The 15874-nt window shown below is 32.2% G+C and overlaps 1 protein-coding gene across 1 annotated transcript; it reads left to right on the top strand.

Moving 5' to 3' along the window:
• Window positions 1-4474: 4474 nt before the first annotated feature.
• On the top strand, window positions 4475-5380 carry LOC120083971 (osmotin-like protein; the record flags this gene model as incomplete). The annotated part of the gene is made up of 1 exon (XM_039039878.1): window positions 4475-5380. A coding segment is annotated over one exon (807 nt), but the record flags the coding sequence as incomplete, so codon positions are not given.
• Between the last annotated feature and the right edge of the window lie 10494 nt (window positions 5381-15874).

Raw genomic sequence — 15874 nt, 5'->3', positions numbered from 1 at the left:
CCATTAGTGATAGTTGTTCTCCCTTATATACTCACGATCATCCTTTATCTAGCTAAAGTAGGGCTTTGATTGCATTCTCAACATCAGCATGCATGCATAATATATTATAACCTATAATTTGACATAGGATGCCATAAAAACCTTAAACATCTTGATGACCAACTTTTTTTTTTTTGTAAATATTACACACTTATATATTCCACTGTGAAAATACATTGTAATTTTGTTATTTATAAGAAACAAGAGTATTTTGTCTCCCTCAAGTACAATGGTTATATGTAAAAAATGTAAAATATATGTGAAGGTTATAAGTTGACATCTCAATTAAATGTTAACTATTTGAAAAAATATATATGCAGTTGACGGGTTAAATGAAAAGTTAAACAAACAAAAATAACCATAAGAAAATCATACTTTATATATTACAAAAAATTATACCAAATACCCCTGACTTAATAATTAACTTTGCACCGCAAACACATTATTCTTTAACTCTAGACTAAATAATTCTGCAACTCAAATATAGACTTACTAACTCCATGGATATATTAACTTCATACTTCATACTTCATAACTTAACTCCGCGCCCCAAGCTGCCTCTTATAGATTTTTAAGCTCTTCAAACTAGAATATTGTTTGAGGATTATTATATTTCAATATGAAGTTAAAAAAAAAAATAATACAATGGTTACAGAAAAGAAAAACACCCTAGAATTAGTATCAAATGGTTTCAAAAAATGTATCAATAAAAAAAAGTGTTGAGAAAATAATATTTAATCTTTTGATTTTGACGAGGCATTGGCATTGTGGTTAAGAATGTTCAAAAAATTCGATAATCCGAAAAAACTGATCAACCCAACCCAACCTATGCAGTTTGGGTTAGGTTATCAACTCATAATTGGGTTGGGTTGGATTACAATAAATGAAAATTGTACGAGTTTGATTAGTTTATGAATTCACCTAATATAACTCAAACCAACCCGAATCAACCCGAACTTATTATTAACTTTAAAACATATATTTTTTTTTATTACTTATACATATATTGATTTTAGTTTTATTTAATTATATTATCTTTTTGAATAATTTATTCTTTAACAATTCTTAAAAATAGTTTCTTAGCACTTTGAAAATAAAATTTTCATTATATAAATTAAAATTGAGTTGTTAATCTTATTTCAATATATGGAAACAATTAAATAAGATTTTTACGTATTTACATTTTACTTCTTTTTAGAATAAAATATTAAATACATGATTCAAGTAACATGAACCAATCCAATCCAACTCAAATATTTTATGATTGGGTTGGATTCGTTTTTTAATAAGAGTTATTTAGGTTAAAGAATTTTACAATCCAAATAATTGAATTTGATCTAAAAAAATCCTTTTAACCCAATCTAATTCAATCCACAAACACTTCTAATTGTGGTGAAAATAATTGTTAGATTGTTTTAAAATTGATATAAACTTCTTTAAAAAATGAGAATTTAATTTGAAACTATGTAAAGAAAATAAAATATAAGCCGATTAACAACCAGGACATTTTATATTATCCTTCTTTGCCCAATGTTTTTGTCGTGACACTCTCCTCGTCATTAGTTACTGACTCAGCACCTAACCTTAAAACAAAAGTCCATTTGAATCCTTCCTCTTTTGCCACTTCATCAATCGTCATGTTAACAATCGCATTCGTCAGGTTAATAGGTATTGTTCGAGATGCACCTAAATATTTTTATCTTTTCAAATTTAAAATTCTGAACATTTATTTAATACATACCCTTTTACTTGAAAGTCCGTTTGATAAACTATTTTATGTTTTTTTGCTTCTCATATATATATTTTGAAGGGTTTGTTTCCAAAATTGTGATTAAATTTCAAAACTATTAAAAGTCATTTCATTTCGTGTTTATATGAATCTTTTATATATTGTATAACTAAATTACACTTAAAACTATAAAACAAGAGAAAAAGTAAAAAAGAATAATACAAGAAATGAGAAATAAAAAATAAAAAATAATTATCAAACAAGTTTTGATTTCTATTTCATTTTTTCTAAAAACAAGAAATATAATAGTCACCAAATATAATTACTTTTTTAGTTCTTACCAAACAAGAAACGAGGAATAGAAAATAAGAAATAAATAGAAAGATAATCAAACAAACTAGCAAGATTTTCAAATTCAAATAATTCTTTTTCTTTTTTGACAATACATAATTTGAGAGATTCAACTTCATACCTCAAATTTTAGTTGAGCTAAATATATTGCAAAACCAAATAAAATTTAATCCTATTTTATATTAATTATGCATTTGAAACTTCACCATTTCATGCTATGTGTATTTGTGTGTGCGCGCCATGTAGAAAGTTGATGTCTACCTTTTTTTTTCTCTCTTCATGTCCAATACTTTAGTATCTGCCTTTGAATACATTGGGACAAAAGATTGGAAAATGTTATTATATGATTGCATGTGGATAAAGATGTATGTGAAAGTAATACTCAACCTAGAACATTAATCATAACTAATAATTGTTAATCTAAAATTAGTGTGTGTATATTATTATCATCTATATGCTTAAAAGTACTATCCAAGTTTCTAAAACGTATTTGGAAGAAGTGTAGAGGTGAAATCAAAAAATATTTTAAGTATAATTTTTTGTTCTTAATTTTAAATTTTATGTTTATTTGACATTTTAATTTTTAAAAGAGAACACTCTAATTTCTAAAGTGATCAACAATTAAGTTGTTATATTGTACTTTCTTTATTTGATGAGAATAATAGTTTAAACATCATTCTTTCTTCTTTCCTTTTCTATTCTTAAGCATCACCATCTTTCATAGTTGTCTTTCGTGTTGAGGTTTAATCCCTCATTTGTTAGAAAATGATCATTTTAGCTCTCCTCATCCTTTCTTTCAGACATTAATTTTTACATTGATCTACTTTCAGCTTTGGAAAGAAGGCGAAAGCATTCTTTCATCTATGTCCTTTAATAAACACCCAATCATATAATTGAAGCAATACGTTTATAAATTAGTAATTCATCTTATTATGATTTTTTTTCTCCTGACATATTGAGCACTATAAAAGGAACAAAATTGTCTTAAGAAACAACGTTTATTTTATGTTCAGACGAATTGATTTCATTGTTTATTATGATCTACTAATTTACTCCAACATAATTAGAAGTTGCTTAACCATATTTAGAGATGAAAAACGTGCATGAAATCAAATCTAAAGATAAAAGTCGCGTTGTAAGTTGCATCATGGTTGAGGAGAGAACTTGGATGTAAAAGCATGAGTAAGAGCATGTTGTTCAGGTCTTAAGATGTTTGGTTTCATATAGGTAATTCATGATTAGAAGCTCTGACATCTAGTTTGTGCTTTGTTGAGCATCATGTATTACATGCATTAGTTTGAGATAATTGTAGAATTTGTTATATATATATATATATATATATATATATTTGTTTCTTATATTCGTGATCGTCTATACCAATTTATAGGACAATCTGTTTGACCATACAATATTTGGGTGTCAAGAAAACGTCTACAACATTTGGATATCAAGGAAACCCGTAGGATAATAAATTATAAGTAAGCAACCACCATGAATTGAACTCATGACCTCTTAACCCTTTATTAAGGTCATGTCCCTCTATTTACTACTAGGCCAATCCATAATGGTTCTCATGTGTCATATATCCAAGATGAGATTTCTAGTCAAATATGTTAATTGTTGAGACACGCCTTGTTTAGCTCAGAAAAAAAAAATCCTTATTTCACTACCGTTAGTGTCAAGTAGCTAGGTAGAGAATGACTTACATATATTGCGGTTAGTTGTTGGATTAGCTTTATGAAATTACTTTTAAGAGAGTATTGATATTTCTATACTAGAGAAAAGTATATTTGAGGTTAAATTACAAATTTTGTTCATGAAGTTCAAAAATTGAAAATGTATGAGAATTACACCGTAAAAAAATTTAATAGTACCATAATTCATTATTTGATACGTCATTAAATGATGTATTAATTCAATATTTATTTATTTCGTGGACCATATATAAATTTTATGTGCTATTTTTATAGCAAGTAATGAAGGAGGGTAGTATAAAAATTTTGAGTAGTCCTATAATACTAAAAAATTTCTAAACTATACATATGTATTGTTCTTTTAATAATAATAAAAAAAAATTAATACATAATAAGTTGTAATTAGATATTTGAGTAAAGTTCAGATGTCAGAAGATGGACCGAACTATTTTTCTACCTGTTTTGTGTTTCACCCGTATTCTATTCATCATGGTTAGGTTAGTCGTTTATTTTGAACCTCTTGTCAAATACAATTTTCTCACTTCAACCCACAAAAAACATATCCAATCAATCCATCCACGTCACCACCCCCAGATTCCAAGGGCATTATCGTCTTTCCACATTACCCTACACTTCATCTCTTCCCCCTATAAAACCCTAACCAAACCCTTCTCCCTTCCTCCACCTCAACTCAACTCTCAGAGCTCCCATTTCCCCATCAATGGCGATCGTCTTCCTCCTCGCTTTACTCTCCCTTTCCTCTCTCTCCGAAGCCACATATCCGGGCGGCGGCCTCATCCTGACCCTCGTCAACAACTGCCCCTACCCGATCTGGCCCGCCATCCAGCCCAACGCCGGCCACCCCGTCCCCGAACGCGGCGGCTTCTTCCTCCCTTCCCTCTCCCACCGCTCTTTCCCCGCTCCCTACCAGCACTGGTCTGGCCGCGTCTGGGCTCGAACAGGCTGCGTCGGTGACCACAACCACTTAACCTGCCAAACCGGCGACTGCGGCGGAAAACTCGAATGCAACGGCGCCGGCGGCAAAACCCCCGCCACACTCGCGCAGTTCAGCCTCCACCACGGCCACAAAGACTTCTCCTCCTACGGCGTTAGCCTCGTCGACGGCTTCAACATTCCCCTAACCATAACACCTCACGAAGGCCACGGCGTTTGCCCGGTGGTCGGCTGCAAAGCCAATCTCCTCCAGACTTGCCCACGCGAGCTCCAAGTCCACGCGCCGCAGCGCTACGGCCAAGTCATAGCCTGTAAGAGCGGCTGCGAAGCGTTTAACACCGACGCGCTTTGCTGTAGAGGGCATTACAATAGCCCACAGACTTGCAAAGCGTCGTCGTTTTCGCTCTTTTTTAAACACGCTTGTCCTTCTACTTTTACTTATGCTCATGATACTCCCTCGCTTATGCATGAGTGTGCTGCGCCACGTGAGCTTAAAGTTATTTTCTGCCATTAATTTAGCTGCTGACGTGGAGATGCCACGCCACTATTTCGGGTTTTAGCGTTGTCGACGTGTCGTTGTGATTGTTGTATGTTATATTTGTAGATTTTTCTAGTGGGTTTGAAAATTTTAGATGTTTTCGAACTGTGTCTTTATGAATGTGTACTATCCGTTACTTTTAATTAAATAAATGGAAATAAAATGATTGTTTATTATTAATCATTACTCTTTTGCTTTTTGGAAAAGTGATTCTATCTATGCATGCCACGGTCTGTGCCTTGAAATTTGAGAAGTTAGATTTTTTTTTTTTTTTTTTTTAATTTTTCCTTTGATTCTTTGGAGATAATTGTAGTGATTCTATGGGGCCAAATGAGGTGAAAATATCATATTATCTCTAAATAGAAGATACGAAAGTCATCCCTTCTATTTACCCACTTTCTGTCTTTATTTACAACCTATGTGACCATTGATTGTTTGAGCAAACTCATGAATTTTGTAATTGCAATTTTATTTGGTCCTTTTATTTCAAAATTGATAATATTCATTATCATTTTATTTTTGTTTTTATTTTTAATAATTCTTTTGGTTGAGAGAAAAAAAACAAGAAAGATTGTTTTAGAATCGATAAAGGTAGATTGAGATAACAATCTAGGTAGATTGAGATAACAATTTTGAATTTAGAGTACAAATTAAATATTCTTTTAGAGTTAAAGAGTTTATATGTAGCTTTTTATACTAAATTATATGGTCAAAATTGTAAATAATATTATTATCAAATATGAATTGTAATTAGGTTTTGGAGATAATACCCTCGAACTCCAATCAAAGCAAATCATGGTGTCCTTCAGAATGTTAGATATCAGATTCAAGATATTTCAAAGCTATGTAAGTGTAGAGTAGATAAATTAATTTAAGAGAAATTTTATTGCAATTTCAATAAATCAGTTACTAGTTAATACTATAATATTGAAATTCAAATTCAAATTTAAATAGAATCGAAGATCAATTGATTAAGTTTTAAAGAAGAAATATTGGTATGTTTACAAATGAAAGGAAAAAATTATCAATATTTGACCTTATGCACTATCAGGAAAAATTATCAAAATCTCCCATTCCTATATAGTTGAACTGAAAAAGAAAATGGAATTAAAAGAATAATATTTGGATATAGTTCGGACTAACACTTATCTTTATACATCTTCTTCAATTACAAAGGAAAATTATTATTTATAAAATATATTTTTCTATGAAATAAAAAGTTTGTTAACCAAGTAGCCTGCACAAAGATAGATGCAGTCTGATGCACTAAAATATATTTTAAATTAAAATCATGGTTTTGAAGTTAATGCTCTGTTTGATAATCATTTTGTTTTTTGTTTTTTGTTTTTGAAAATTAAGTCCGTGACACTACTTCCACTTTCAAATTCTTTTTTATTTTTATCTACTTCTCACCAATGGTTTAAAAAATCAAGCCAAATTTTTAGAACTAAAAAATGTAGCTTTCAAAAAGTTGTATTTGTTTTTTAGAATTTGGCTAAGAATTCAACCATTGTACTTAAAAATACAAATCATTGTAAAAAATGTGTATGAAACATGCTTAATTTTCAAAAAGAAAAACAAAAGACTAAATGGTTTCCAAATGAAGCCTAAATGATTGTTCATTAGTTAGAGTTATTAAAATTTGAACTAAATTCTTCATTAAAGTTAGAGGGTATTTAAGGTGTTAAGGTGAGTTATGAAATGTAGTGAGTGTTTGGGGACTGAATTGGTTATTATAATGAATGAATTATAATAATTTGTGTTAGAGGTGCAGACTATTTTAGTCTGGATTATAATAGTTTCGGTAAAAAATGGTATACACTATAACAAAGAAAAAATGAGATGATGTATGGGAAATAGTAAATACTATATGGGAAAGAGTTTTGAAATAGTATTTAGTATATATAATTGTAGGTTTTAAATTGTTATATTCTGGACTATATGAAATAAACTATAATAATCCAATCCACTAATTTCTAGATTGTGCCTCGAACGACTCCTAAATACAATTAAATTGAGTTATTTTTATTTAACATGGATGACCAAATGCCCCTTTAATAGTGAGTGGGGTTAGAAATGAGGGAAATGGAGGGAAAATTAATTTTGAGAAGCTAAATAGTGAGAGAATCGGACGAAGAGCACAGAGATCAGCGCTGGAAAGCTGAGTGGGATGACAGTTATTTCTACCAATCACAAACCTTCCCGCCTTGACCGTAAACTTAAAAGGAAAATTTGTTTTTTTAATCACTTGTCACGTGATTTACTGTCACCTACTAGCTGTTCTGTTTTTCTATTTGTTTTTTTTTAAGGGAAAAAAAACCAAGGTGAACAAAATATTAGAAGGTTGAGCTTTTTTAGGAAAACGTTTAAATTATGTTCGGGATGACTTTAAAATATACGTTTGGAGACTTTGAGAGGTTTTTTCCCCCCTCTTTCATGCACAAATAAGGTGGAGATTGGCGTGTTATTTAGATTTTTGGGTGGTTTTGAAATTTAATTAGGAAAAAGGGGTAGCTTATTATTTTTATATTATATTTTTTCTCCGTGCATTAGTGTATATCTGAACAGACACATTCCGACTATTTTGTCTTCTTCTACTTCCTTTCATCATAAAACAACTCTTTTCCCTTTAATTTTTTCATCTTCACGAATTCATCTTCCCCTTCATCATCGAAGCCCTAATTTCATCTTCATCCAAAAGAAAATTCCCTTCATTTCTTCCACATTCTTCCTTTATTTTCAAATACCGATCATCTTCTACCTTCACTTTCACCTTCATATTATTAATTTGTTTCACTGTAGTATTTTATTTGGTAAGTTGATATATTTTTGTTATTTAACAAAAAATTAAGTTTTTGATAATTTTTAGTGATTTTTTTTTAATGTTTATTGTGTTTACCGTGGATATTATATTGAAAAAAAAGTTCTAGAAACCATTATTCAAAGTTTTTTTTGTTCTCATATATATATTTTTTATATTGGTTTAATTTCATAGATTATCATAATTGTGTTATATATGTTGGGGTTAAGTATTAAAAATAACTCTAATAAATATAATAAACTTTAATGTAGTCCACTTTACTGCTGGTTGGTATTTGGTATTTGGTTGGTACTATGTTGTTGCTTTTCTGGTTGGTATTTGGTTGGTATTTAGCTATCAAAATGAGTATGTCTTCTTTGGTTAAATATAATAAACTTTAAGTATGTCTTCTTTGGTTTTTATCTACTTTTTTAAAAATAATTACCTTGTAATTTTATTGCTACTATGGTGTTTTTTTTTTTTGGAGGATGAATTTTTTTTTATTGAGATAATTTTAAATGACAAACAAAAATAGCTACTAAATCAACAACAATGATGATATCAAGTTATATGAATATAATATCTATATGTGCGGAATGGGTATAAATGAGAGCACTTTTTGAGAATTAAAGATCCAAAAATGAACAAGTGAATTGGGCTAGTTCATAAAGTGTGTACAAAAAAACTTTTTCATTAATTAATTGGTTTCTACTATCTCAGCTTTTGACAAAATTAATTTACAAGTAAATGTTAGGGATATAATTTGATATTTTCCTATTTTTTTAAAAATTAACCTAGACCCCATTTGTTAATAATGTTGATTTTAATAGTGTTTTTAAAAGAATTTTTACAATTGTGTTTCCCTACATACTTGAATTATGTTTTTTTTTTTCATACTTTTAGTAAAAATAATCTAACTCATAAAAAATTATCTTTAATTCACGTTTAAAGAAAATTTTAACAAAATCTAAAAATAGGTATTTAAATATGTTCTTAATGAAAAAAATTAATCTTTTTAAATGTAAAATTTATATTTAAATCTTTTTTCATTTTGCCAAAATTTTAAAATTTATTAGTAGTTTTAAATGTAAAATTAAGAATATGTTCCTAATGGAAAAAAAATAGTGATATTACTTTATTTTGTGGATTGGATTTAAACTAAAACATTTTATTTTATAATGGATTAATTGAGATTTATAAATTTATTTTTATAGTGGATTAATCGGAGACTTAATTTTATAGTGGATTAATTGGAGAATTTATTTATAGTTGGTTAATTGGACGTTTTATTTCTGAAATGAAACAAAAATGTAAAATGTCCATAATTTTGTATTGATTTTTTTTTTTTTTTTTTTTTTTTTTTGTGTTTACAGTGGTTATTATTTTCTAAGAAAAACTCTACAATCAAGTCATTCAAAGGTTATGTATATAATTATTTACTTATTATTTGAAATGATGTATTGATTATTAATATTGAATTTTTGAATGTTAGTGTTAATGTTATAGTTAGATTTATTGTGTTTGTTGTTGTTATGTTTATTGTTTATCTAGTCAATTTATTTTGGATTATTCACCTTAATATTGTAAATTTTATGATGATTAAAGAACAAAGATTCATGTCAATATAAAAGAATATTTATCATTGATTTTATGGTCAAATGATGATGCATGTCTTTAGTAACAATATTTATCATGATTTTGTACCTACTTTTATTATTATTTTGTTTGAAGATATATATTATTTTTTAAAAAATCTTTTATTTTTTTTTAAAAACATTCCTTTATACAAATAGTAATAACACATCAATATAGTTGACCTAATAAATACTTACATATATTATGATGAGCAACGCTCCATATCCTCCAAATAGAGTTGAACTGTATATATCCCAACCCAGTGTCCCAAGTCCAACCTCACGAGAGAAGAAGTTTGAAACTCAAACTACTATTGAGTTTTAGAAAGGTCATGATGTGAAAGGATGAACATTGTGATCTAAACTATTGCCACAACGACGAAGAAGTTGAAATAGACGATTGATGATATCAACTTAGATCAACTTACCTGGTCAATATTCATAGCGTTCATGAAGTCCCTGAAACATTTTACTGAGATAGACCTGAACGAGATGAACATTGAAACCCGATTCGACAACGGAAAAAGACAGTAATATGGGGTCTGATTCACTGCTTAAGAGGATGATATTCAATTCCAAATTAGATTTAAAAAATGCAGTGAAAAACTATTCAATCGTTCGACATCAAATTTTGAAGTCATTGAGTCAAAGAAGAAAACAACATGGGATGTCTTAGGTGCAAGAAGATATTGGCAACGGCGTGCAACGTTTGGAGACCTTGCGTTGTTGTCGTAAAAAAACACGGTAAATTTGAATTACGGCTCCAGTATTGTAAACCCCCAAACTTCTAGGTCTTTCTAATAATGCATGTTTACCAAAGGACATGTTATATTCTACATATTTATTAAGTAGCTAGTCAATTCATGTTTATTTATAGGATTATGATGGAAGGGAAGAAAACATATTAAATGGGGGTGACGTGGCGGTTAAACCCTTGAACTCGGGAGCGGCGGTGAAGTTTTTGGAAAGAAGAATTTCAAAAGCATGGTTTCCGGCAATTTGACATGAGCAAATTTAGTAAAATCAGTGCCATTCGAAAACTAAGAGAATCTAGTTTGCAAGGTTGTCTTGCCGGAGAAAGATTGCAAGAGGAGAAGAACAAGAAGTGAAGAAAGTTCAGAGGAGGAAGAATCTCGGGTTAATCAGGGCCTGAGGTGAAGATTGGAAGTTCCAGGCCAAACTATTAGGAATTCTTGGTTGAAATTTTAAAGTAAGAAAGTTAATCAATTCTAAACAAGTTTATAAAAGGAAGTTTCTTGAAAAGAGCTTTGGATTTTGAGTTATGAATTTTTGAAGTTATAACAGGGAGTTGGTACATAAGCAGACAACTGCTTTTGAAGAACAAACAAATAATTCACCGTGGGGAGTTATAGCGAGATATGAGAATGAGGATCTCGCTTATAAAAGAAATCTCGCTGATTTTGTGATAAGGATCTTGCTCTAGAAGGAAATCTCGCTAGGAATTGGGCTGAGTATAGCTAGTAAGGTGAGTATTGCTAGGATGAAAATTTGCCAGGAAAAGCTTGATCTCACTCATGAGGATCTCGCTGATCTCGCTAGTAAGTATCTCGCTGATCTCGCTTATGAGGATCTCACTGATCTCGTCCATGAGAATCTCGCTCATGAGGATCTCGCCAGTAGAGCTGTCTTTGTTGATGAAAGTTCCTTTAGTAAATGAATTATTTGAGGTATTTTACTAAGAATTCTAAGTAGTTTAACCGGGAATTATGTCCTTTCAGGCGAAGAAGAGCCAGGAGAGGTGTATAAACCGTTAAGAGCCCTGAAGAGCGGTAGTGACTAAGTGAATTAATGTCTCCAATACTTATGTATATAAGATCAAGTAAGTTACAGTGACATTAATGATGAATTTATACTCCCTCAAACAACAAATGGTTGGAGAATAACTTAACGCATGTTTCTTGGCTTGTATATGTGTAACACAGGCCAAGGTATGTCATGTAATCATTACAAAAGTTAAGTTTCTAATTTTGTAATATGCTTCCTAGAGGAAGGCTATGAGAGAATGAGTTCTTGTGTAAATGATAGGCAATAGAACTTAATTTAATGTTACAAAATACCCCGGTACCGAAGGACATTTGAGAAGGTACCTGACCAACTTGATACTGAAGGACATTTGAGAAGGTATCTGACCAACTTGGTACCGAAGGACATTTAAGAAGGTACCTGACCAACTTGATACCGAAAGACATTTGAGAATGTATCTTAGTAGCTCGATACTGAAGGACAAGTTTGAGAAGGTATCTGAGCAGAAGTACCTAAGATATGATGGTACTTACCATGGCCACGTACACGTAGGCAGTTATGAATGAGAGGCCGAAGTATGGGTCTCTTGGCCGGTAATAAACGTTGGGAGCTAGAGCGGTTAGGCTCGTTCTCAACTAGGGAATAATGCTATTTAATGATGTCTAAGAATGGTTTAAAGCTACATTTAGAGACATTTGCTTGAGTTACTCATTAGTATATTTACATGTTTATAGTGATGTAATGCTTGATGTTATACGATTCTATAGTCGCTCAGTGGGCTTTTAGCTCATAGAATTTCTGTGTTTTCCCTTTTCAGGTAGAGGTCAGTTTCCTCAGGGTTGATCCTACTGCTGCTTGCCACTGAAAGACTCGGCTTATTAAGAAGACTTAGGTCGATGATCTGTTTATGTACACATGTTTTGAGAGGGACTAGGGCTTCTTTAGGAATGTTTGGGCCATCTGTGAATATTTTTCTGTAAATGTTATGTCATGGCTGTATGCATGTATTTACGTAATCTTTGTAAAACCTTAAGGGAGGTTTGCTGTATGTGTATATTACTAATGTTTTAAACAGGTTGGTATTTAGATTAGAAGGCTTGGGTGGTGGGTGCTGGCATAGGGCTAGTAACTACCACGGTCACATCCTCTTCCAGAATAAAAGGGTAATTTGGGAGAGAGTATGACAAGTATAATGGCCCGCATTCCTGTGTGTATGCAAGACTAAGGATCACAATCAATTGGACTTAGATCTAATTGCATCTGAGGTAAGCAGCATAGTGAAAAAAAATCTGTCAATTGACATCAAAACATTACAAGATATTATCTTGAAAAAGTATGGTTATTCTGTTAGTTACTAGAAAGTGCGGGACAGAAAAAGAAAGGCAATTGCGAAGATATTCGAAGATTTGATCGAATCGTACAATTTGCTGCCTAAATGGATAAATATCTTACAAATCACAAACCCTGGTACAGTCATCCATTGGAGGCTAAATGAGGTGGATTGTGATGAAAGGATTGTAATGTTCAATAGCGTGTTTGGGTTGTTTGGACATGTTATTGAGGGTTTCAAGCATTGTAGGCCGCTACTTCAAATTGACGAAACCAATTTGTATGGAAAGTATGAAGGAACATTGTTAATAGCTACCTCAGTCGATGCAAATGGTCACGTCTATCCAGTTGCATATGCCATTATACCGTAGGAAAGTGCTGACTCATGGAGCTGGTTTTTGAAAAATTTATGGGATCATGTGGTGCATAGAAGAAAGGGAATGTGTCTAATTTCAGATAGACACAAAAGCATTATATCTGCCGTCAGAAATCCTAACAACGGTTAGGTTGTTGTACACCACAGATTCTGCTTGTGACATATGGCGAGTAATTTTAATGACAAGTATAAAAATAGTCTATTGAAGAGTTTGGTGTATAGTGCAGGATCGAAATTTCAAGTTTGGAAGTTTAATGACTATATGACCGAACTTCAAACAGAAGACCCTAATTGCTTATGATAATTTGTGGACACGTGATGGTGGTCATCGTTATGGATGGCTAACCACGAATGTGGTCGAAAGTACAAATGTTGTTCTGAAATGAGCCAGAAAGCTACCCATCACTGCACTAGTCCAAGCAACATTCTATCGAACTATTGCTTATTTTGCTGCTTGTCGTGTAGAAATAGAGACTGCTCTTGAATCGGGAGAGTGTTTCACAAGGTAAATTATTCACATCTTAGTTACCCACGTTTTTATATTGATTGTAGAGGTATTCTAAGTAATTTCGTATTTGTCATAGGTATGTAGTAAAGAAAATAACTCGTTGGGAACAACGTGCAACTAATCATTTCGTCAACATATTTGACCATCGAATAGGGTTGTGTGACGTCACCACCTCAATCAACCCAATAACACTAAAAGGTGGAAACACATACCAAATAAAATTAAGTGAAAGAACATGCACATGCAATAAGTGGCAAAGTTTTGGAATCTCCTGTTCTCACGCTATGGCTACGTGTAAGACCATTAGGGTAGACTACTTTTACTACATTGAAGACTATTACAAAATTTTCACTTATCTGGCATGTTATTCACCCCAATTCGAGCCCATCCCCGATAAAAAATGTTGGCCTGATCCTAACTTCTCCACTATTTATCCAGACGAATCACGAGTTAGGAAAGTTAGCAAACCATATACTTCTTACATGTAAAACGAGATGGATTGGAGGGAACGTTACAAGACACGGTGCACAATTTGTAAACAAGAAAGGCATAATAGACGGAATTGTCCCAATCGAGCTCGTGATGTGACGTAGTTATTTATTTTTAATTGTCCTTATTGATTGTAACTTCTTTTACTTATTTATTCTTTATTAATTTTCATTGTATTTAATTGATTTTATTTATACAATGAAGGGTGTATTCTTTATTAATTGTCATTGTATTTATTGATTGTAATCACATTGATTTTTACTAAATATTTAAGTTAAATTTAATATTATTTTTATGGAATCCGATGGACGAGGATGTTACCACAGGGCCATACAACGACTCGATTTTGTACTTACAGCGCAGCCATAGATCCGAGGCTGTTTGGGAAAACGAGCATATCGATGCAATGCATTGTCAGCGAAGAGAGGTTGTTATTTGAAGGCACGAGAACCCAGACCCTCATATATTGAACTATCTACGAGTTGTAGGATTCGACGGAGTCACTTGTATAAAATTTATACAACTAGACTGGCATCTGATAACGACATTAGTAGAACGATGGCGACAGGAGACACACACTTTCCACGTGTTGCATGGAGAGTTTACAATTACACTTCAAGATGTAGCTATCCAATTTGGACTCCCGATTAATGGAAGACCATTGATCGACTCTCTAAATTGTGACCGGGAACAATTTTGTGCCCTTCTTTTAGGCGTAACCACGAATGACGCCGTTCTTAAGGGAGGTCGTCTAAGTTTTCCATGGTTAGCTGATCAATTTAACAACTTCGCCCATCTACCAGAAAATGTAGATGAAGAGGACCTGCAACGATATGCTCGAGCATATATTCTCACGTTGATTGGAGGATTGGTATTTCCCGACAAATCCAACAACAAAGTGCACCTGATGTATCTTCCTCTCTTGATAGATTTTGATGTTGCCAGGACTTACAATTGGGGCGCTGGATGTCTTGCATGGTTGTATAGGCAACTATCCAAGGGTGCACTTATAGATGGAAAATACATTGCAGGCCCACTTCTATTGCTGCAGATTTGGGCATGGGATCGATTTCCTCTTTTAGCGCCTCAACAACTCCATCAATACGAGGACAACTTAGGTGACAGACCACTTGCAGTAAGGTAAGCATATTTACCTCATTATTGTTGTGTTCATTATGAAATACTAATAGCTAAAATTCAACTTGTGATTGTTGTAGATGGAATGACAACTATTCTGTAATCAGAGCACCGACACATGTTCTAGTACAGTATCGGCACATACTACATACACATATGCCTAACCAGATAATATTTTATTCATTCATATATCATATATTCATAATGTTTCAATCTTATATGGTTAATTAATATTTTGACACATATGCATGCAGATTATTTGGGAGCCATATAATCATCTTAACTAATTATTGCCACCATACTGTCTCGATGGTAATGAGATATGGGCATCCAGATGTCCATTCATATGCCTCTTCGTTGTGGAGTGGCATCACCCAGATCGTGTGATGCGTCAATTTGGGATGTTGCAATACATTCCTCAACCTTGCAACACAGGCGCCCGACTACATTCACACGATCTAAGGGGCAGGCATGAGCGAGATTGAATTGCATATTTGGCTCCTCAAATTTCAATCTGGAAAAATCGACAAAG

Source organism: Benincasa hispida, chromosome 8 (genome assembly GCF_009727055.1).
Source record: "Benincasa hispida cultivar B227 chromosome 8, ASM972705v1, whole genome shotgun sequence".
Classification (NCBI taxonomy): domain Eukaryota; kingdom Viridiplantae; phylum Streptophyta; class Magnoliopsida; order Cucurbitales; family Cucurbitaceae; genus Benincasa; species Benincasa hispida.
This window is presented reverse-complemented; position numbering and strand designations above follow the sequence as displayed.